The sequence below is a fragment of the Ceratina calcarata genome, unplaced genomic scaffold (assembly GCF_001652005.2).
Source record: "Ceratina calcarata isolate Rehan_Ccalc_2016 unplaced genomic scaffold, ASM165200v1 scaffold262, whole genome shotgun sequence".
Taxonomy (NCBI): domain Eukaryota; kingdom Metazoa; phylum Arthropoda; class Insecta; order Hymenoptera; family Apidae; genus Ceratina; species Ceratina calcarata.
The window spans coordinates 44,580-69,344 of NW_017148331.1; the positions used below are offsets into that span (position 1 = coordinate 44,580).

The window sequence follows — 24,765 nt, forward strand, 5'->3', positions numbered from 1 at the left end:
ATTAATGTAATATCTAGCAACTGTTAAAATTTCACTGCTGTGTCATTGTTTTTATGTAAGGGTTTATACAAGCTTAATTGAACTCTCTAACGTTTTCCGTTAGCACTTCTGCTAGTTTACGATAGAAAACTGTATCCAGCGGATATTCATTGTTTTCTTGCCGCGCCACGTTCTTTCGCTCGGATCAAGAGTTTATTACTTATTTTCATCATTAGCCACATCGAGAACCGGTGCAGCTTTCCCGGAAATATTGCTGCTTCCAGCAACGCTAGCCCAGTTTCGCTCGAACGTGCGTCTAGCTATAAAAACGGGTCAACTGTTCAGGCGAGCTCCGCGCAGGTTTTCGATGTTTATGATAACAAATAAAAATAGTATCGGGGGGTCGATAGTCTGGCATCTGCTGGCCGATCGTTAACCTATAAACGTCGAGCTCTGATCCGTGGCTGAGTAATGACGATTAAATGGCGGATCGACGGATACGTATCAATTCGCAAACGTTTTATGAATCCACGAAACGAACAACGAAAAATATTGTCTAGTTTTATATTTAAATCCAATTTTTTTGTGTCATGTTTGCCGTTCATATTTCACGATTCTGATCGGAATCGGATATTTGTATTAGTTTTATATTAAATTATAAGCTGTTAAACATGAATCAGCTTTTGTATTTCATATCTGGCGAGCAGTCGTTTTGATTTCAATTTTTGATGTCAATGTTTCTCTATACAAGTCGAAATTTGTAGACTGTGTAAACCATTTGATAACGAATAGAGCCTACGTCTATTGGCCCGTCAGGTGCGAGATATATGTGTAATATATAACTTGGTTTCAGATAATATAGCGAGTTCACTGGGGTAGTCGGCGGTTTAATTTATGATCAAATCGATATATTGCTCTGGACAGGATTCAATGGCTGGTATAAATATTTAAATGGTGTAGATGGAAACCGATATGCGTCAGCGCGTTCCTACTTTTCTCAATTTGCTGTGGGAAACACCCGACTCGCTCTGCCCCGCATTGATTTATTTGGTCAACACGGCCAGAACACAATTCAATCGCGTTAACAGTTTACCGAAGCTTTACATCCGATTCATTTTTTAGGAACCGCGTGAATAACTGAAGCATGTGAATGTTTGATGCTTTCGAAAGCTCGACGCCATCGAGATTCATTTAATCTGCATCATCAATTGATCACAAGAATTAGCATTATGCATCGCACGAATCGAGAGCTCTTTTGAGAACTTGTAAAAATAAACACGAATTTGGTAAAAGGTTAAAATAATTCTATTATAGAACAGAGTAATTTAAATCCGCTTTGATTAAACATCCAAGAATATTTAAATCTTTAAAATTATTAATTAACTTGTCACGAACACGCAGAGTAGATTGAACTTTTTTAAATTATACGAAAGTCTTTTGAGCTTGAACGGATGTATTTGAGAGAGAATAGGTTTACGAAGTACTAGCAAGAAAAAAGAAATAAGAAAATTTTTAGCTCGCGTAAATTTTATTATTCATACCTTTCGTGAGAACATAATCATTTTTCTTCTTTATTGTATTATCAGAACTTGAATTATTTTAATGTTTGATAATTCGAATGTGAATTCTGTTATTTTTACCCCGATTAATATCTACTATTTCGGCGGTGTTTCGTTACTCGTGCCGAACGCCAGTGAAATCCACGTTGCACGGTTCGTTAAAATCTGTACCCGGCGGGGCGTTCCCGATGCTCCCTTTTCATGTATGACGTTCTCAGGTCAATTGTTCTGCCCCGCGAATTGCCGTGTTGTCGTCATTTGCGTAATTGCGAAAACTTGCTGTTTGACGAGCGTCATCACGACAAAAGAGACAATCAGTCAGTCGACACAACGGTTGCGAAATAGTAAATTTGTAGAAAGTCACAAAACATTTGTTCAATACTTGACTAGACGAAAAGAAACGTCGCGACGTCCTCGCCTCTCCTTTCTATCTTTTAAAATGATCGATCACACGATTATTGTCGACGGTGCATTGCTACATCCACGCGTCATACTCCAAACTAATCTTACATGACCAATGAACATGAAATGCCTCGTTTATGACGTTCTTATGATCATATGCAAGGTAATTGTTGCTCGTTTAACGTTCTGTAAGAATTGTTTATAGGTGCCGTTTCTTGGAACCTGATTTTTGAATCTTGATTCTTTTTAAAATCTCTAAATTCTAATAATAGAGCTTCGGAGCTTTCATCACGTCTGGAATTATATTAAACGTTCTAAAAGTTCTTCATCGTCGAAACGACGGGCAGAAAATAAATTGGTTAACGCTTGCTGGTATTCAAGTGACAAACCTTTCATGTAAGTATTGGTAGCTCGCCGAGAGCGCCCGTTCCCGGTAAATGAAAAGTAGAGAAGTTCAAGAACTACATAGGGGAATCTGAAAGTTCGCTATGGGAGCTGTTCGCAAACAAACGTGGAAAAGTTTGTCGAGCTGCAGACAGTACAGCGCAGCCGGGGCAAATATTTATTTTCGAAAATACTTTCTTGTCGGGCGTAATTCTTTTGCCGGCTAATCAGCAGTTTCCACGATCGTAAATCGTAACAGACGCGTCGTAAACGTTCTCTTTCACGCGAATTATACGATTTTCCTCTCTTATTTTTGCGATTCTGTTCGAAACGAACGGAATTGTGTATTTGGTATCGTTCGACGATGACGGAGTGCGAACGCGTATAGAATTTTTGATAATATACTGTCCAAAGAAACGACGTTCGCGAGATATTGATTCGACAGTAGACGCGAGCATTTCGCAAATATCACAACGACGTATAAACGTTACTCGTGAGCTGGTACGTCATTTGAATCTAAAATCATTCACGTTTACCATTTACATTTTGCATCACTCGTCATGTGTAAACTTGCGTGTCACACAAATTGTATAATTGTTATTACTTGAGTATCAGAAGATTGCAATCAGAATTGTAATTTCACAGTTTAATATCATTTAATAAGTACATCTGAATAAATTTTCTAATACTTTAATTGCCTGTACTCGTCGAGCAATGGGCACTAAATATCCGTGTATCAATTCACGCTGTCCGTTTAGAGATGTAAGAACAAATCGCTTTCGTTTCAACGGTAATAAATCAAACGACCGAGGAAGAAGTAATAGTCGTTTCCAGTGACTCACAAGCCACCCACGTGGCTCTTTTCTCGTAACTTCATCGTTTCCGAAAGACTTCGGTCGATTTTTCGTGACGTCCATTCTTCTCAATATATCCTCTGACAGAAGTAAAAAGTCGTATGTAACAATACTATGACCGGGATGTTAACTTATATAACTCAGGCATAAATACGTTTCTCCTGATTTGCATACAAAACAATTTGACGAACGAGCACGGTAAGAGGTAGATTTATCCCGATTGAATTTGGGACCAGGTTTCGTTAGTGTAGCACAACAACTTCTATTCTAACGTAACGTTGGACGAAATTGTGACTAAAAATACGTGGCAGTCAGCGGAGAGAATAAACACTTGCATAAATCAAATTGCTGGCAGCTACGGTCGACACCATTGAATGGCAACCTTCAGACCACTCGATAGTTAAATGCACACACCTATGTCCATGAACTCGGGGCTCTCCGTCGAGTACAGGGAGCTTCAGGGTCGCGTTCAACCTCCGCGCGCAACGTTCCCTCTTTGGTCATGTCAACCCTGTTGGAATCCTAAAAATAGTCCCGTAGCTGCCACTTTAACGCCTCAGCTGTAACCACGGGCCGATAAAACGACCGTTCGTGTCCTGTGGGCGGCGAGCCATACGCTGTGGTTCACGTTCGCTTATTGCCAAGTGAAAACGAAAGACCCCGTCGTGCACAGGCGAGAAACAGAAGAAACGTTACAGGCGCATCCTGGGTGAATGCGCGTGGGTTCATTCAGCGATTTTTCCCTGTCGACACGCCGATATTATATTCCCTGTGGCTGTGCGCAATCGCGTGGGTGGGTAGGGATTCATCGTCTCGTTGATCCATAACCGCGGTTCGGATTCCTGTTTGTCACAGTCGGATGATAGAGCAGCTTCTGGTTTTTATACGTACCGATGAATCAATCCTTTTGGTTCGTCAGAATGTTATTTCCAAGAAATAATAGATAAAGGCTTGAGGCGATATAAAACGATTTATATCGATTTGTGTTACAATATCTGCTATTATTTAAGGATGTATTGGCTATACAGTCAATCCTAAAAGTTTATGTACCTTAGAAAAACGCATTTCCTATAATTAAAAAGAAATCAGACGTCGGAAGAATAATGCTAATAATAAATAGCTACGTGCTAGAAAGTATAGAAGGAAATATTCNCCTTAAATTTTCTTTTATTATCGAAGAGATAGAGATTTGTGGTTTTTTTTTAAAGGTTTCTTTATACGTAATTATCTCATAACTATTGTTAAACTAATTTCCTATTCAAAGTTAACGTAATGACGTTGCTATGTTTAACATCATTCGTACTTATACATATAGTGATCTACATGAATGCTATCGATGTTATTCTCATCCTCTTATCTGCGTTACATGATCGGAATCAATGAACAATCAGTTGGCCAATAATGTTACTTATGCACGATTTGAAAGCACATTCCACGCGTTGTTTCCGAGACATCGAAGGTCGCTAGAAAATAATACTTCAATTACGCCTGTCGTGTTCATTTTAACGATCGCAAATTCCTTTCTAATTTAAATGTTAATTTATTACTATAGATATTCACTCAGCCATTCAGTATTGTATTAGAAAATAGAAAAGGGAAATATATTTTGACCTTATAAAGTACTTAATGAATAATTCCCTAGAATACTTTTTAGGTCATTGTTACAAGACTCGTGTCGTAACGTTACATCATCGCTTAACTTGGCGCCACTAGATCTACATATTTAGTCTCTTGATGAAATTACTTTTCGGTTGGGGACAGTCACCTAAATCGAGTCATTTAAGACATCTTGCTATCAATTAGTTCTGGTCTCTAATATCTAAATTGTAGATCGTCATGGAGAATAAAATATTTATTAATTCAAAAGATTTTACATAAACATTTTTTTGATCATTTAAAAATTGAAATATCCATTCAGTTTTATATTCTGAATTGTTTTATACATTACATGCAGCATTTATCACTTCTGCACATTGAAATTTCTAATAATTGCATAAAGTATCTGATGCGAATCAAAGCTAGCATTAAACTGTGATTAAGAAACGAGTAAATCCTGCAGAAATCGTTTCAGCAAATTATCACGTGGTACAGGTTGAGATAAATTAGCATAGATACAGCATTTCAATTTCTTTAATTGGGTCGTATCGTTGACTCTGCATAAATATCATTTTCCTGCAAAACGATGCTTATCAACGATCGAGTCTCGTGCGGCTGGTTTGTTGCGTGCCGGTTTATTAGCCAGCTTGCGTTATCCGTTTCTCATTCGCGGCACGTCGTACGTATGACTCTTTCCGCGATGAACACAGACTCGCCAAAAAAGCATGGAAATCGTGACTCGACGAGATTCCGAGAAACTGTACCTGAACAGCCCGGTGGCTCGTCAATTGTGAAAGTTCAGTTGTTTGTCGGTACACGTCGTAAGCACGCACGGGAAAATGGGATACGTGTTAGAAGTCAGTCGACGTTCTTTCTTTACAATCATCTTGACCATGGTTTCCTTCTGAATGAGTCCTCCTTCACGGGCAGTAAAACACTTGTACTTAGGTTTTATTCAGTACAAGTCGTCTCACCCGTGAGTTTCGGGTTCGTTGAATATCCAGTATTGTAATGATTTTATGAAAACTATGAAGAATTTAAAGTCCGCGTTTCTCAACATACTGGAGATTGTATATACCCGTTCCTATTCAGGCAAACGTTATGTAAAGTTATAAGGCATTGATAGATCTCAATCGAATTGAATAAAATGAAAACGAGCCATCGATTCCTCTGCGAGACGAGTTTTCAAAGGCACTCGTGCAGCTTTTAGAAGACAGATAACCGTATCGAATAATGAATAAAATATCAGATACAAACGAAGCAGTTAGTCAGTACTAAATGTCACAGACGCAGACGTGGATGGATTATTGTAGGATACAGGATAGCGTAGGAGGATGCCACTTGTTAGTCGCGAGATATTACAGAGAATTTAAAATAAGGAGTATTCTTCAATTATCACTTGGGTGTCTCCTCTATTTGTTTCGTCAACGTGGAGGCCAATTTATTCGCGGCATCTCGCGTATGCAGCGGAACGCAGCATGTTAATACGGGTCTTAGGCGAAACTGTACGTCGTTCGCGGAACGTGACACGATGGTCTGTTTGCTGGAGTCACCATGTATCCCGTATGCGATATGAAATCACGGTTAAAAGCGTCCCGACGCTCGCGAGACTAGAACCGGTGCGTAGTTTGAAAATAAATCTGACAAAGAAACTACCGGTTCTAGCTATCCCGCGATACGGAACGGTATTTGCTATTTTCAGTAGGTATCTAGCTAGATATTCTTGCATGCAGCGAGTGACGTCCATGGTAATGCGCGGCGGCTCTCCTCGCTATTACGGCCAATTACTGGAGCCATAGGTACAATTTCTTGTGGACGAGGCGATCTGGTTTAACCGAATAATTAACCGTGATATCCCGAGCAGGCGAGAGACTTTGTCTTATTAAGTGGAATTAGAGTTCTTACGCATGATTTTTGTTCTCTGTTCCTCTTGTATAACACCAGAGGAAACGTCAGATATTAATGAAATAATTTTATTTAATCCACGATAGTGTTTATGATTTTCTTTAAAATTTTCATTTTTTAAATTTTATATTAAAAGATCGGGCTTGAAACAGTTAAAGAATTTTACTTTATTCAGGCTTAAAATTGAATATAACAAAATTCTCTTTTTTATCAATGCATACGAATGACTCGCGGAGTATTGCAGGGACCGTTCGCCGGAATGTGTATGAATCGCGGCTACTTTTTTCCATTAGCCGTTAATTATCCGCGGTACGTGGCAGATGAAAAAACAGCGTCCACTATCCTCGATGCCCTGATTCCATAAATCATCGCAGCCGTCTGAAAGTCGACGTCGATTTATTTGTACGTGACGAGGACGAATTAATTGATATCGTCGAGTGTAAATTGGTGGCGGAGCGAGCTCACGCGTTTTCGTCGTACTCGATTACCATGAGTTCTCAAGCTGCGTTGAAAAAATTATTTTCATAGAACACGATATATTTCAGTGTTAGAGAGATGTAATATGAATGTGTAGTTTCTTAAATGAAAGATAAATTAATTACCCTAATTAATCACATTTTTCACATAGACTTATTTTTTATTTTTAATTAAATCTTCGCTTTGTTTTTTTTTTCAGGTGGAATCGGTGGATTTGGCGTTAAAGCTGTTAGATAACTCGCAAATCAGGGGCAAAACGTTGTCTGTTCAGAGGGCAAAGTTCCAAATGAAGGGAAACGCATACGATCCAGCCTTGAAACCGAAGCGGAAAAAGAAGGATAAGGATCGTCAGAAAAAGATACATGACAAGTAAGCCAGTGTATAATTATTTTCATTATTTCATATTATTTTTCTTGTATCATGTGAACTGATTCTCTGTTGAATTATTTTCTTGGAAAAGAACAGCTCGATGAACATTTTGCTTCATACGAGAAATTTTTTATTATACAAGTTTTAAAGAACTGTATTTCTGCCAATCTTTTGCAGCTACATACTTTTTTATTTGATATTATCTATGTACTGCTTTCGATTTTATTAGAGATTTTTATACGTTTTCTTATAAGAACTGGGAAAAATAGAATTGGTTTTACTGTCTCTAGTACACCGTAGCTTGAATAAAGAATGGCGTCAGTTTTTCCATCTTTAAAATCCATGAATAATCCGCGACCAGAGCGAATTCTCACTCTTGGCAGGTCTGTAAAATCGCGTCTTGAAGCATCTCCGGCCTTTCTTTCATCTCAAGCTCGTCCATTCATTCACTCGCGTTAGTTACCGTTCAAGAATATGAATCACACGTTACTTTCGAGAAATGAAGTTATATAGTATACCTAATTTCCACACTCACTTTGCCTGAGTTATCGCGCATTTATAATACAGAATAAATGGCGTTTTCTAGTATTTAATTTGAAGTACTAGTTCGTGTCCCTTTTTTTATTTCATTATTTTATGAGATTAATAGAATTCAAGATTGCTAATATTAAGATGCACGGACGCAGAGGTTGTTAATATTAGATTTTCAAATACACCTGGTCTCCCGAAACCGTTCGTTTTCGATGCAGGATCCCCCGTGACCGATAATCAACTGTATTCACGAATTCCGGCATGTCGATACCCCTTGGTCCCGTGAGCTCCATAGTCGATCCTGTTCACGAATTCGAAACGGTCGATACTCGGCTCCGTAAGTTCCTACAGAGACACGAATGTTTGGTACAGAGTTCAGAATTTTTTATATCATCTGCAATGCGCGCAGTCGGGAATTCATACTAATCCCGAGTTCTTGGAAGCCTTGCAAATATTAAATTACGATATGCACGTCGGATATTATGAAATCTAACTATTGTGTGGTAATCCTGTGCGAAGGAATCGTAGGAGAAAGATGATGAATATTAAAAATAATCCGCGTCCTTTTGTCGTTGTGCATCAGATCCAGATTAGAGGAGTTGAAATCGAAATAAAAAGATTGATATTCAATTATCATACCTCCTGCCATGTGCGAGCAAAATTCTGATTAAAGCCGGTTAAAATTCCATTCGGTTTCCTCGATCTCATTTTGTGCGGCTCGGTATAGAAACAGAAATAGGAGAAGCGAAACGTTCAAAGCGGATGAAATCATTCGCCGTTCCCTTACCCCGCTTGCCTCCCATCGTTCCTTCTTGTTCGTTACGAAATTGAACGGTCCGCAGCGTGGCCATCGTGAAAGATGCTTGTGCACCACAAACCGGATGCCACGAAAGACTCCGGGACCCGAGCTCTACTCGCTCAGTCAGAGATGCGGCCAGACTGCTTGGCGTTGGCGGATTCCGGTAAAAGCAGCTGCGCGACTCGATTACTCACGTCAGGACATTACGGGCCCGCGTGCGCCTCGCCGCATCAGACCGCTCTGCACTTTCTTACACGCGTCCACTTTCCTCTTCTCCTCCGGGACGGTACGGGAAGAGGAGCAAAAAGAACCCCATCGGGGTTCAGACATATGCGATGCTGGCTCGCGATGCACAAGCCAACTTATATTTTTCTCTCTTCCCTTCTGACGATCGATAGCGATCTTTCGACTGCTCACGTTGGAAGTTACTTGCTAGTCTTCTTTTACGAGACACCCATGTTTTTCAAATTTTTCTCAGGATACAGCACGCTATCGTTTCTTTCCGTAGGAGATCCCTTTTATTTTTTGTGAAAGATTAGATGTTAGCGAAAATATTAAGCAAATTGGACATGAAAACTTGTATTTAAATGGTATAAAGTTGTTTTGATTTTTATAATGGATAAGACGTTCACGTATACGATTTATTCGTTTTTTATGTGAATCTATAGGAGCTTGACCTGATGTGAAAACAACAGGAATTTGTAACAGCTTTGAACCCGTTGAAAATCAAACGAGACCGACGTGGTTTCGAACTATGAAACAAGCAATGGAAAATACGAGGATTGTGTTTTTTCGGTTACTTTTTTGTTTTCGCAATATCGAAATTTTGCTATCGGGTGTATTAAAACCGGTACGTTGTTGTAAATACGTATAGGAATAGAAATTGTGTACATATTTCCTGGAAGCCCTTCTTTATCGAAGCAAAAACTTCACGACAAATAAATACAAAATTTACAAAATTCACTCATTGAAATAATTCATCAACTAATTAAACATATTCCAATTGTTATCAAGCACTGGCTTTCACAGTCTGTTCTAATCTAAACCCACTTACTCGCATATCCAGGTTTCGTTACGTTTCCTGTTTCGACAAATACTCCATTAACGTATCTGTAGTAGACGCGGAGAAACGTTGGCATCGCTCCCATTATCTCCTCTCGGTAGTTTTTCTGGTCGATACACGAACGCTTTCGCGTTATTTTCCACTGTGAACGCCTTCCGACTACACAATATTTAAAAGCTGTTCAGGGACTGCAACGTAAGCAGTCGGAGATTTATGATGCTGGAAGATAAAATATTTTAACAGTGTTTCTCCGAAATCATGAATCGATGAAATTATAAAAAGCGCGATTTGTGAAAAGGTGAAATGGAATGTGCTTCGAGTTTTTATATTTTGCCCGGTTTACCAATTTCTTTTTTATCATTTCCGTGAGAACTCGTAAAATACAGCCGTCCTCCGCGGTTAGTTCTAAATTCTGGGTAAGTTCTAAATTCACCCGAACTGTGTGTTCCCTTTTCTTGTTCTTTCTACTCGTTTTTACATTCCCCCTATTTCTGCAACCACGGACGTATCATGAATCATGGATTCACTTTCTGGGTACGGAACAAGGTTTAAATTTGCTTGAAGTATATTCTTTTTCCTTCCTTCATTTCCCGGAGCCACGCAGAGAACACCATAAATCATGAAATTCATTATTTTTCATGCCCTCTGACCTAATAATTATTATGAAGGCATCTGCTGAGTTTTTGTAATATTATTTACATTCCTTCTACAGTTCAATAGTAATATAATATTAATAAATTCTTCTATCTTTGAATTCTATTTTATATGCCAGTTTAAATTTCATCATATTTCTAGAATCGAGTATAATTCTCCAAATTTACTTTCCTCCATGCGTTTGCTGTTTCATCCTCTGCTGGTACAAATTCGATTTTATCCATTTGGCGACTGAGCCAAGACGTATCGGCTGTGAAATCGTAGTTACAAGTACGGTGATCCTTTATCCGCACCAGAAGTTCGTAATCATCAGCTAGCACAGTCGTTTGCTATCTTCATTGGTGCGCACGGTTATCCCCCTAAGGACGAGAGCACTTGCAGTTCGACGGCCTGAACTTCGTGAAAACCAGTTATTTGCGTACGAATACATACCTCACGCGGGCCCTACGCTACTGTTCTTTACTGGAAATCTGGGTTCTAACGGTCCTTCCGAGTTCACGAGTCTTGCTAGCCATCTAGTTTTCCTATTCGAGCGATTTTCTCCTTTGATTTGAATATCGATCGACTCGCTTGGCTCCTGTAACGATTCCCACGTTTTCAGTCTTCACGCGCCTTCACTCTTTCGATCTGGAGAATTTCCTGATTTCTTGATATTGCATATTTCACGGGTCTAATAATACAGAACGTACTCCGATTTACTTTGGTTTACGAGATTTCTTATTCCTAGTTTCAAATTGCTTTGCTTTTCTTTCAATGTAATCATTTAAGTTTTAGGATAGTAATAAGGGAAATCAATTGAATTTTATAATGTGAAGAATGATCAATAATAATGATTTAAGAACTGTNTTTCTATAATCAAAATAATTGTGAAATCGTGAAGAATTTCATCCGGGAATTGATTTTGAGTAGCTCTCTTTTAATTTCGGCGATTGATTTTGAGTAGCTCTCTGAAACATTGACGTCAAAGTTTTGACAAACAATACTGGTTCAATACGACTGGTACTGAAGTTTTAATAGAAAGCACAAAGACAAAAATGACAAGGCCAAATTAATCGAAAATTGTTTACTAAAGATATTAAATTTTTTAGCACAATAAACATTCGACAAATTCTCATTATGGATTTCTAATGCAATCTAAAATGGCTTATATTTTATTAGACAAAATGAATAAGCACTTTCATTAAATAAAAGTGACGAGGACAAATTAATCGAAAATTGTTTGCTAAACAGATTTAATTTTTTGGTAGATTAAATATTTGACAAATTCTCATTATCGATTTCTAATACAATCTAAAATAGCTTATGTGTCATTAGACATTTGCATAAAGCGTTTAATAAATTTAATAAGCGACAGGAACAATGGTATGAATAGCGGGCATGCGTGACGAGGCAATCGAAATTCCGCAATGACATCATTCGCAAATTAGCGTGATGGCGCATATTTTAGGCAACGTATCGTGATCGTAAACATTTGTCCGAAGCAATAAATTAATCACAGTAACTAGCTTTTATAACTGAAAATAAATTTATAAGCGCGCTTTCATCAAGATAAAATTGTTTCCATAAAAAGACTCTGCTCTCAATTTATACATATATGTAAAAGAACTCCGTGTGTGTATACGTGGATGATTCATTCATTACATAAACCGTTACGTGAAACTATATTAAGATTGCTTAACGCTCGGTGGGATCATCGATGACTGTCACACAGTGGCTTTGCGTCATTTGGGTCATCGATAGGCATCAATCCACGACGAAAGTAATACGTAAAAATTCGAATCCATATACGAATGAATAATTTTTCCATGAATATCGTTTCCAATTACTGACTAAAGAGGAGAAAAAAAAAATGGAAATACGAGGGAAATGACTCGTCAGACGAATGCTGTAAATCTATTCGAAGAATGTCCTTCCAGTAGCAGAGATTTATTACGCGCACCTAGTAAAATACACGGCCGCATGGTATTCCACGCATGTTCATTTATCAACGTGATTTTACACAGCGCAAGAGTTATCATATTTAGTGACTGACTTGGCTGCACGCGCTTTACTGGTTCAATAAACCCCGGAGACAGCCCGGGCTAATACGTTCCCTCGGCCGGCTCTTGATTTTATGCAAGCGGCTAGTTTTTACTATCGACATGATTGTACGTTTCACACTTGTTTAATTAGGTGTGACGCGTGATTGTTAATGACGTTCTGAGGAGGCCTTTCGGCGGCAATAGCGCACCGTTTCAATTAATTTTATCTGATTTAAACTAAACGGAAATTAGGTTAATTGAGCACGGGAGTGAGGGCCAACCCTAACTAATTGTGGTCAAATGTCGTAACTCAATGAATAGGTAATATACATATATGTATGTTCATACGCGTAATTTGTAATTACGCGGACAGATATAATTATATTAATTGGCTAAAGTTGTATGCAATCTATCAGAGAAATGATTTATACATATTATAATAGATACTGCATATCACGTTTGACTTCCATTTTCCGCTCTTACTCACCGTGCAAATGATTGTGACAGTGTTGCGAAGTGTGTCACGCAGTTGAAGTTTCCTTGAGCAGAAAAATTTTCAATGAGTTCTCTGAAGCATTGTCGAGAAACTGCTAAGTGATTTACAAAACTTTTTAAACTGTTGTCACAGGATTTATATATCCAACGGAAATGTTACTGTAATTTTAAATGTTAAGCTTCGAAACGATGTCTAACACGTCGGTCTCATATTTCGTAAACGAATGTTGCATTCCATAAAATTGTTACAAACAGTATTTTCAAGTTATTTCTGAAAGCCAGCAATTCAAACAGTAATGGTCGAGGACAGATTTAGAATGCAGGTTGTCAGGCATTAAATATTTGAATAACATTTGCACTAAAACTTTCTGTACACTCTGTAACACTCTCTGATACTGAAACATTTCAATAACTGATCCACATTGAAAAAAAATGGCTGTAATAACATATAAACTCATAGCATAGTCATGTGGCTGTACAAACTATTATAATCTGAGACTTGTCACTTGATCGAAGTTGAACTGAATATTTTCCATTACTGAAAGGAAGGGTTAAATGATTCGGTCGGAATGCGATGTCGAACAAATGTGTTAAGACTTCCCATAATACCAGAACTCGTTGGGAGTTTACCACACACGAAGCCGCAAAACGTTACGGTTCATTACTCGGGCTGGTAAACTCTGAGCCGTGTAGTTATGAGAGGATAAAGCAAGATCTGTGCGTATCATGCAAGACCTGAACAGGAAATTGATCCATTGTCGTTTTATATCCAGTGTATCTACAACAGGAGTTTCTCTTTATCCTACGAACAGGAATATGTCATTTAGTTCTCGTTTCAAATCACAATATTTTTAAATTGTGAACTCAAATGATATCTGCAATATATAAAACCTATCTCTTAATGTATAATGTTCCAAGAAACTCTGTGTCTATTTTTAGGGTAAAATTGTGAGTTCAGATTCTTTTGTAAAACACAAAAGTACATGAATATCTATTTTTACATCCTATTGTGTATTTTATGTTTCCACATTTCAATTGTTACCACATTTGTCCACGTGCAATGTTTATTTGAAACTTCATATCTTTATTTTAAATGCAAATGCGTAATCTACATGCTGTTTCATGAATTTTTTTTATTTTATCCTGGTAATGGTTTTACGTGAGAATAATAGAAACAATACCAATGACCCTGTAAGCTATTCACATATGTACAATAGGTAATCTTAAAAGTTCTTTTTTTTTAAGTTTATGGACTATGTTACATTATTTTTTATACTATATATGGTATTAATTGCCTGTTGCAGATTGTTTGATTGGAGGCCGGAACGCCCACTGGGAGAACCGCTGAAACACGAAAAGGTGGTTATCATAAAGAATCTATTTTCCCCGGAGGACTTTGACAAAGAGGTCTCGTTGTTGCTCGAATATCAACAAGATATCAGGTCCGAGTGTTTAAAATGCGGAGACGTTCGGAAGGTTATTATTTATGACGTAAGTAGAACATTTACATTTTAATTAGTAATTAAAAAAAAAAACACAAATAAAGCTCATTAAAAAATATTACAAATTATTTTATAGAGTTTAGAATATTTCGAAATGCTTTATTTAAATCGTATGAAATAAATAAAATACTTTTTACAATATTGCTTTATGCCTTTATAATTACAATTTCTAAGGCTGTCATTTATTTAACATGTGTAAGTCTGTCATTAATTTTAATTAAAACCAGGTAGTTGTATTTGCCGAGTGAAAACTTTATTCTAATTAATGACTGTAATACCTAAACGTTTAAGAATATCCAGTGTTTACAGTGTTTCATTTAAATTTCAAACTAACGCGCGTGGTTTGTTGTACATAATTCGGTTGCTACTGTGAATCATGACGGATTTGAAAGCGACTCCGTTATCCCCGTTAACCGTACTTTCTCTTCATCTCTTATGCACACAATAAGTTGTCAATCGTCAAATAAAATCAAATATAAACGTCAAGATTCGACATACATATTCTGTCATACGCTTTCATTCTGAATCGTCATTGCACACCGTCTTCATCTCTGAAGCTCTCGAATTAAAATACTATCGCACACCACACGAGATACAATATTAAAGTCTCTCAACAAATATCCCTGAGGGAAAGGATGCCTGAGGTGTGAATCCATTGCTTCAATATTTCTGGACTTAATCGAGTTTCACGCCATAAATTCACTTCGAACGAGGAAGCGGACAGGGACAATCGTTGGGATCGATCTTGGCAACGGAAGGCCCGGGCACAATGGGTCGAGACAAGCCAGGCTGGGATGCGCCGGAGAACGAGGCGACGGCGATTACAAAGAAGTCGGTCCTTCACGGGCGACGCAAATAAACTTTCGAAAGGGGATGACCTAACCCCATAAATTCGCAACGAGACACACCCAGTCGGCGCGTCTCGACCGTGAATCCATTCAATGTCAACGTGAATTCCGTGCTCCACCACGGGGCCCCGTGGTTAACATCCAGCGAGAAACGAGATCAAAAGCGGCGTGTGCCACAGGAAATATCAATCTATCCTCAATATTGACCGTTTTGTATTTCCCGGATTGATCTTGATTGCAGTTCGCCTAACTTGGTAAAAAGTCGGTCAGAAAATCGATCCTCTTAGGGGTCGAATTCACGAACAAACCGCGCGTTTTATGGCGATCGTTGACTTATGGCCATTCCCAGAATATCGTTTCGGCGTAATTTCCGGTTACCCACGTTTTTTGTCTGACCAGCACCCTTCGGCTTTTTGCTGCCTTCATTCTCACTCCCGTTTGCTTCAAGCTTAATTTTTGGTTTTACGATGAGAATCGTGTGACTGATGACGAATTTTTTGTACAATGTTTCTTCGTTTTATAATTATTCTTCTAGTGCTGCATACCGCTAAGCTTTTTGTTCTTCTCGATCGAATGTATTGAAAATTCTTTGGTTTTTTAACTAACATAAGTACCGTTTAAATATTCATAAGTACTCACTGTACGTATGTATATGCATAAGCTTTTTCCTTAGAATAATTTCCTCACAATATGTCATATTTTCGCAATCTGTCATGATTGTATTTCATGAATATAAATAGTCTTGTGTACGTTCATCGTGCAAATGGAAAAAATAATGAACAGGAGGCATCCGATTAATGTAACAAGGCGTAACGTGTGAAGGAATAAAGAGTTTCATGTCGCGCACGGGGTCAGGCAGTGAAGTTAATGTTCAAACCGAAGGCTCGTAAATTGCGGTTTTAGTGTGAGACGAGGAAAGGACTGTGGGGAGAATTGTGGGTCGACAGACTCGCCAGCCTTAACCCGTAATCACTGACGTGTAGAGTCTGCGAGATGTTTGAAGGATATGAACTTGCTTCTTTTGTTTCACCCCACAGCCGCATATTATTACCATTTGTTTGTATTTTTCATACTCCGTTAAGTAAAAATTGGTTTTTGCAAATTTATATAAGTACGAGAATTTTTAAGCAGTCCATCATGAAAAAGGCATTGCCAAAAGGAAAGAAATAATAGAGTTTCTTTAAATGTCTGCCCAGAAGTACTACTTTCTGTATTATTAGCTAAGTGGCAATCAAAGAATTACTGAAGAATAAGCATTGCATATTTAAAATATCTATAGTAATTGCATGTTGTTTCTGTATCTAATAGTCTTGATTCAAATCATGCTTGTAATCTTATTGCGAATCACTGGATGTGACACGAGAATGACAATAGGAAGTTATTTAATGCAAATTCGACGGAAATATGATGAGGCAAATATTTCAGAGACAATTCGTTCAAAATACAAAAGGCAGGGCACGCGAATGAAATGAATGAGTGGTAATCGAAAGTTGCAGTGGATGGTACATCTTAGATTTGGGTTGTGGTTCTATTCTTGCAGAGACATCCTGAGGGTGTTGCACAAGTAACATTCCGTGAACCAGCCGAGGCACAAGCTTGTATTCAATTATTGAACGGTCGCTGGTTCAGCCAGAGGAAAATATCGGCTGAAATATGGGACGGCAAGACGAAATACAAGTAAGCTTACCCGTCGCGTTTCCTCTCCGTTGCCGGTTTTACCGACCCAGGCTTAGCCGATAGTTAACCATCCATCGAGCGATCCGCTCTCTTCCTGGTAGAACCATTCCTCGGTCGCTTCGCTCTGGCTTATCGGCATGAACTCTGTAGAAAATATAGGAATCCTTATGCATTCGATATTTGGATTTTTAATTTAATAATTTGATTGGACCACTTGATTGATTTCATGTTTAATTCTTTAATCTTGGAACATTATAGAAATATATTTTTATTGTTTGATGATTTATTATAGCTTCGAGTATTATATCAATTTTTTTGGATTTTTCAAATTCTTGTTAAATAATTGTTATGCTTAGATGAAATTTAGTTAATTATTTTGCTTGGACTGTGGATGTAAAGAGATTGCGATTCCAAAGAAGCTTACCAGTTGCTGATCATTTCGGTGATGACTCGATGCACAGCGAATTATTTTCTTCTATAGGGTTTTGGAAACCGACGCGGAAATCGAGGCCAGAATTGCCAAATGGGACAAGTACCTGGAAGATGAGGAAGAGGAAAAGAAGCAGGAAGCCGTGAGGAACAAAAAGCTGGAAGAACAAAAATTAGAGAGACGGATTGCGGCTAAAGGGAAAACGGAACCGGCCGAAGGTACAGTAAAAGAAGCTAAGATACCGAAAACGTCGGGATCGACGAACAATATGGAAAATGCAAAAGCAGAAGCCGCGGATGGTACGGATTCGTCGTCGGATTCCGTAGATAAAGAGAAGGCGCTTTGAAATAACGAATGAAATAACAGAAATACCAGTGGCGAAGAATTTCTCGCGCTATAAGCATGAAAAGAGACAAATCTCTGAAACGGAAATAAGAGTAACATTGACGATCAGGATTAGCGAGAACTTTATTTGTAGATTACAAGGCGGCTTGTAATTCTCATTGTTGAAGACCCAAGTACTTCTGTATTAGTTCCGCCGTTACTCACAAACAGATGAGATGAAATAAATGAGACTAATTTTCTGTGTAACATCTTTATTCATTGATTACCCGTCTGTGCCATCTTATGTTACCACAGTTAGCTGAAGCTTAACTTTGCTTCAGATACATTCTACGATTATTTAAGGCTTGTTATCTGAACTATAAAAGACAGCAGTTTATAGAAAATTATATTTTGTATTAAGAAATAAAAAATATGACGAATTTCTAGCGCTATTCTATCACTCGATCGCCTTTCATTTTCATTCCCTGTAACTCTAATCTCGGCTTCAGGGAGATCACAGCTCGTGACTCGCGGCGGTCTCCAAACGCGACGTCAACGAGAAATTCCATCCGTTTGAAGGGTTTCCATGATAGATTCGAACCCAGTCGGTTCCCATCGACGAGCGCGAGCCTGATCTCGCCGTGGTTTCGCGGTTCGGCGACAGAAGAAGAGCCGACGGAATCGCGTTTTTTGATAGATCGGCAACAGCCTCTCACGAGCGTGGTCCCACGAATCCAGTTGAACACGCGGGATCGGTCGGAATGCTGAAATAGCAAATTAGGGGATTCCAAGAGATCTGCCGTCTCTCTTTCGCCTACTTCTTGCTTCGTTCTTACCCTCGTTCCAACGCTTTGTCCTCGTCCGCTCTGAATGTCACGCAGATCCATTCTTGCAGCTTCGTTCTCGGTCCTGCCGACCAACTTAATCTATTTAATAATGACCCATTGTTTCTATCGAATTACCTGTATGATCCATAGAGGCAATTTTTATTTACAACTAGTTTCTTTTAAATCCTCATTCTGCCAATTCAATTTGCTCTGCGAAATTATTCGAATGGAGATAAGAGGAAAGGAATAGAAAAGCAGTTGGACAAAGAATTAAAAGAGAATCGTAAAATTTTATTACAGAAATACATTAACAAGAATTAGAACAAAAACAACTATTTAGAAAATATGTGTTATTTATTACACGTATGTAACTGCCTCCTGTTGACATAAATTGTCAAAGCAATTTATCGTATGACAGGATATTCTAAATTTAGACCCGCGTTAATTGCCCCTGTATTGCAAAACCGATTGTTTCTCAAATAATGAATTGCTACTGACTAATAGAACGCGCTATTTGCACTGCAAGTGACAGAAGTGCAACGGTTTCCACATCGGCGAGGATTGCACAACGGGTATGCGGCAACCACTTCAAAGATCCATATTTAACACAATGGCTGCATAAGTGCATTTGAAATATAATCCCCGCGGCATAATCATGCCGCGTTCGTGCGTCGAATTCGTAATGATCCGACCCGATAGTTACATCGTAGCAGATACCTCAATGGACGGTTAACAAAAACTGCTTCAAGCTTTTATATACCTCACAGCCCAGAATAAGAACTCGTTTAAATTGCATTATTTTACCTCCGGTTGAACACGACTGAAACGCTAATTAAATACTGTAATTGCTTTCAATATTTTTTACTGTATTAAAGAGAAGTTAGACAATTAATAAGATCAGCTGGACGATAGAATTTTGGTCACGGTACAGAAAGTGCTAACATTGATCTTTCAATCACAGAAATGTTTCGTGTACGAAATATTTAAATGAAATTAATCCCATACATCCGTTTAAAAAAATTGTTCATCCATTTAGCGTGCGCCGATAAAAAAAGCACTACAAACCGTTAAAAGCCACTCGAATCATTCAATCGAGTTTAATACCATTTCCAATAACTTACCCCACGAATGCTTGACAACCTAAATTACGAGTTATTACAACGTTCATTGCACACCGATAATCATCGTCGAGTTCTTTTCCGAAGGACCTGTTCAAAGAGGCCGGCTGGGAAAACCATAGGACCCCATGGTTGGGGATGATAATATTGTCTATCGTCGGCCAGCGGGCACGCATCATCCCCCTGAGTGACGCGCGAAGAAGCATATTTCAGACCTCTCGTCCTATTCAGGGGATATCCGATGGGGGACCCCGACCCCGTTCGGCAATATCACCGACGAATTTAATGCCCGACTATTAGCAGCGGGGTGCGGTGCATTGTTCGAGTGGCCACGTGCAGTATGACTGTTCCGCGAGGAAACGTTTGATCGTCGGCTCGGAGAGATACGTACGAACGTGAAAAAAAAAAGGTCTACGCATCGTGTCACACTTGTCCGGGGTTTATTGGATTTGCCCTATGGGTCGCTTTGCAAGGAACCTGCCGCGTTAACACGCGAGATTAGCCGGCGACTGCGACGAGATTCGACGCGGTCAAGTGTCTCCTGACGTTTTGTTTGCTCTTACGTTACGATCCGAGTGTCATTGTACTGTCGATTTGTTACACTAGGAAATCTGTAGTTGGTATTTTTAACGAGGGGTGTTTCGAGCTTTCATTTGCAAATTCACGTGAAATCTTATGTAATTAATTAGAACTACATCTGACTCTTCTTTTATACGTAAAAATTGCATTTGAAGTACACCGAGAAAAAGGAAATCGTGTAAAAAAAATTAATACAAATACTGATTAACAGAAATATAATAATAAATAGGAATGATAAGTTTACTTGTTCTTTAGGCACTCTGTTATAAAGAGAACGTTAATTATCGTCACTTTCTACTACACAATTATGACAAACTCGTTTTCTTACTGATGAAAAATCACTTTCATCGATCGGAAGTATCTCCTGTATCAATTCAATCACATTTTACTTGTTGTAATAATTTCTTACAACTATTTCTCGCTTAACAAATTGAGACCTGAGATTTCCTGAGAAAAAGAAGAGTCCTGAATCTTCTGTCTGTAAAACGAAGCATGAAAAATCGTACAAGTATCAACAAATTGTTTTAAAAATATCGTACAGTTCTGAATAGTATTAATGAAACCGATTTTGAAATTGTATAAAAAAACGCACTGTAAAAGGAGTGTCAAGTGTATTAATTAACACTTTGAATGTTAAGTTAAAAACGATCTCCTGTCCTTAAAACCATTTCCCTTGTATAATATCTCCATCCGGTTAACCACGCGTGAATTTGTATGTTTCAGAATCATCACTCCCAAACCATCGCCTACATTATTGATCCCGATCCTCGTCCCGAATCTCGCTCACAAATCGATGCGTCGAATCCGATTTTCTTAACACAGAAAATTCCCTGATAAGGAGCCGGCCTCGCGGGAGGTTCCCGTCTTTTCCTAGAGACTCACGGCAAATTAAGCTTCCCAGAACACCGCGAAACTGTTAATTAAGACTCATTATGCGTGCGGCCTGGCTGCTTTCGTCCGGGTTTGGGGTTGGAAGCGGCGAAAGGGTGGCGAACCGAGCTAACGAACAGAGACGAACGGACGGACGGACAAGCGAACGGAGAGACAGAGAGAGCGAGAGAGAGAGAGAGAGTGAAGTATAAAGAGAAGAGAAGAGAATCGGAGAGAGAAGAGACGGGAAAAGTGAGAGAAGAAGGTGCTGGTCGAGGTTGTGCCAAGAGGAAAGGTCTGCGACGAGCCGGCGGAGGAGGATTGTGTAGGAGGAGAATGAGGAGGAGAGGGATGGTTTAACCCGAGTAGGAACTTCTTAATACATACCGTCGACGGCAGTCGGGTTCATTGTGGGATCAATACACAGACGACCAAGCGTAGGAGTGGCAACCGTCGCCTCATTGGACGTGCCGTTCCCGGATGGTGATTGGACGGTTGCGGTGCTACCAGGAGGCGGTTCCCTCGACGTTTGCCTCTCTGTCGGGGTGAACGAAAGAGGGAACCCGGGGCCTGACCCTCGCCGTGGAAGGAGAGGACACGCGGCAAGCGAAAAAGACGGAGCGCCGCGGCGCGGGCCAGTTGGAAAAAGACGGCGGACCGGTCCGACGGCGAGGGTGACACGACGCCGGGGGGTTCAGTCTGTGTTCGCCCATCAGAGACACATCACCAACCACGATACGGTCCGGTTACGTCTCTCTTCGACGCGAGGGTAGATTCCTTGCGGAGGAACCAGGTGCTCCCGTATCGAGATCTTCAATTACTCAACGCATTAACGAGCCCCGAAACGAATGGTGTCTCTGGATTCTCTACAGCCGGTGACGATGACAGTTTGACATTACTAACAGGATTACTATTGTTGGATATTCTTAGTGGTTCTGACGTAAAACAAGTTTCCAAGTGTTTTCTGTAGTTATATTTCGTGTTCCGTTCCTGAAACTCGAACTGTTACGGAGTTACCAGTCTCAGTTAAAAATCTAGAGGAACGTAAACGATTTCTATTATGTAATTTCAACGAACTGCGTAGACATATACGTGTGGATGTTCGGTCGTTGTAAAAAAACGATTCGCGGAACGGCGGGATAACTTTGACTGTGAGCCACGTGGACTTGAAGAACTGTGAATATTGCAGTACCTAAATTGTGCGAACGAAGAGACATGGAAGTGTGTATGTTCAATGTTAAACGTGACTCGTAGTACGTAACATAGTTTCTCTATCACGGTGACCGAGCGAGTGTGTTTTCAATTACCGCGTTGACAAACGTGCAGGCCATTCGAAGTACACAAACGCCGTTCTTCGCGAAACAATAAAAACACGCGCGTTCGCTAAAACTGACCCCTGCAGTTTGTAATAACATGTTAAAAAAACAGTAACATCGAGAATTTTTTTTCAATCGTAAAAACCACGCAACGTTCCGAGAATCGAAACGAAAGTGACATTCGTCATTCGCCGGCGAACCGCGGAAGAGTGAAGATGCTCGAAACGGCTTGACACATTCGCGAGTCGTTCGTTCCGCTGCGCCCTGTTTTCTCGCGCATTTCGCGATTCGAAAGACGAGACCGAGTGAGGTTGCCGGTAAACGTGAGGTGGGATAAGGTGAGGAGAAGTGGAAAAAAGGGATAGTGTACGAACGGGTGGTGCGACGTTCGGGTACGCAAGTCGGCAGGCCGGCTCTGGGGTGCCGGGCCCGGGCGGGGTGATGAGCTGTTCCGAGGTGATGTATCAATATTATCCTTACATCTACCAGAGGCCAGCGCCGCCGCCGCATCCGAGCCACCCTCATGCGGCCCCGCACACCCACCCCCACGCGAATCCGCATGCGGCCCACCACAGCCCAGCGAGGACGGCGCCGTTTCAATCTTTCTCGGCGGCCACCGCGACGCATCAGTACGACAGGGTAAGTCGATCTACTCTTTATGTACCATTTCTTAAAACTATGGTTCCTTACAAGTGTAAATACTGAAGGAACTGGATTTTAGAAGAAATAAAACAGTTGACAATTTGGGATAAATTCTTGATAGGGTGTAGTTTTGTAGAATTGAAAGTCGAAAACAGATAATTTAGCATATTAACATAAGAGATAGTATATGTAAGTTAGATGAAGAAAGAGTTAAAAATACTGGATACACTAAAGATTGAAGTCTGAGAATCTGAAGTTGAGAAAATCAAATGTCTACTTTCTGTGATCTAAAAGCTGTTACAATTCTTACAATGATTTGCAAAATATTGGAACACAGGGACTACTGATTAAATAAATTTTCCTTTTACAAACCTATTGTATGTAAAAGGTTTTTAAAAAAAAGATCGTGATTATATTAGCGTCCGAGCCAAAAGATGCGAAAAGCGACTGAAACGAATAGACTCGCTACTCGCTGCGAATTATTGGCTGCACGCAAACGCAACTGCGAATAGAAAATTGACTTGCCTTCAGGGCGTCACAATTCAACGTGACGATCATTCTGCGAATACTCGCGAAAAGCTGGCATGTTTGAGCTAGTTGCGAACACTCGCATTTACCCGCAAAAGTACCACGTGACGTTTATTCTTTGCGAGTAATTGGCTGCACGAATTTGCAGCTAAATACATACATACATATATACATATTGTGACGAGGTGAAAAATAAAAACACTATGTTAACTCGTTGGATAAACGAAGCGTTTAACGAGGGCGAGTCGCATGGAGGTTGTTGGGCTCCGGTCGGAAATTTAGATGTCAACGACTCGTCAGGATTCCGTCCCCGACACATTATTCATAAGCTTGCGTGCTGTCATATACGCAGCGTGTATCTCGCTGCTTGTCTCGTCTCGAGATTACAAGCTACTCGTGCGTTTCAGTATGACGCGACAAACCCGCCACTTGAAAAAGGACGACAGTTAGCCAGTGTCGACTGGCTCGTCGCCGTCGCCGCCGCCGCCGCAACGCGCCTTGCCGATTCCCAATTCGTTTGCTTCCATAACAGTAGAACGAGGTACAGGGGTTACGTAATATTCTCGCGAACGCGGACGTTCCCTCTGGTCCACACGTGATTTTTGTTTCATCGATGTATTCTTTTTATAAACAAGATTTATAGAGGTTCAGGCATGATAAGTTTCGTTGAACGACTTCAGTTTCTCTGATGCTGGCAATTTTCTGGGATAAACAATCTGTTTCTTACACCGAGTGAAGGGCAACAAAATTGTTCTTTTAATAGTGGATTCTTCTTTAATTAAATTTATTTCAATACAACTTAATAATAAGTTTAAAACGAAATTTGATCTAAAGTTTATTACTGATTAACCATAAAATGTGATGTAGATATTGGAAATTGTTTCATATACTTCACTTAATTAAAGTATCGAGTTGAGCTTTAAATCGTGCATTAGTCAGTTATAATAATTTGTATAGATGGTACAGTAGATAGGTCTTTTTCTGTTTGATACCGCGGGTGATCGAGGATATCGCGA

The 24,765-nt window shown here is 39.6% G+C and overlaps 2 protein-coding genes across 2 annotated transcripts in view; both read left to right on the top strand.

The window, feature by feature from the left end:
• barc (RRM1_TatSF1_like and RRM2_TatSF1_like domain-containing protein barc) overlaps window positions 1-18,309 on the top strand; it is a 47,759-nt gene extending 29,450 nt beyond the window's left edge. Inside the window, exons 4-7 of the mRNA XM_018021826.2 lie at window positions 7,356-7,525; window positions 14,393-14,579; window positions 16,979-17,115; window positions 17,597-18,309. Coding sequence (XP_017877315.1) covers window positions 7,356-7,525; window positions 14,393-14,579; window positions 16,979-17,115; window positions 17,597-17,891 — 789 coding nt within the window. The 3' untranslated portion in view covers window positions 17,892-18,309. The remainder of the gene's footprint in view (window positions 1-7,355; window positions 7,526-14,392; window positions 14,580-16,978; window positions 17,116-17,596) is intronic.
• A 3,187-nt stretch (window positions 18,310-21,496) lies between these two features.
• vg (transcription factor vestigial) overlaps window positions 21,497-24,765 on the top strand; it is a gene marked incomplete at its 3' end in the record, with an annotated part of 78,743 nt that continues 75,474 nt past the window's right edge. The window contains exon 1 of the mRNA XM_026812192.1: window positions 21,497-23,218. Coding sequence (XP_026667993.1) covers window positions 23,021-23,218 — 198 coding nt within the window. The remainder of the gene's footprint in view (window positions 23,219-24,765) is intronic.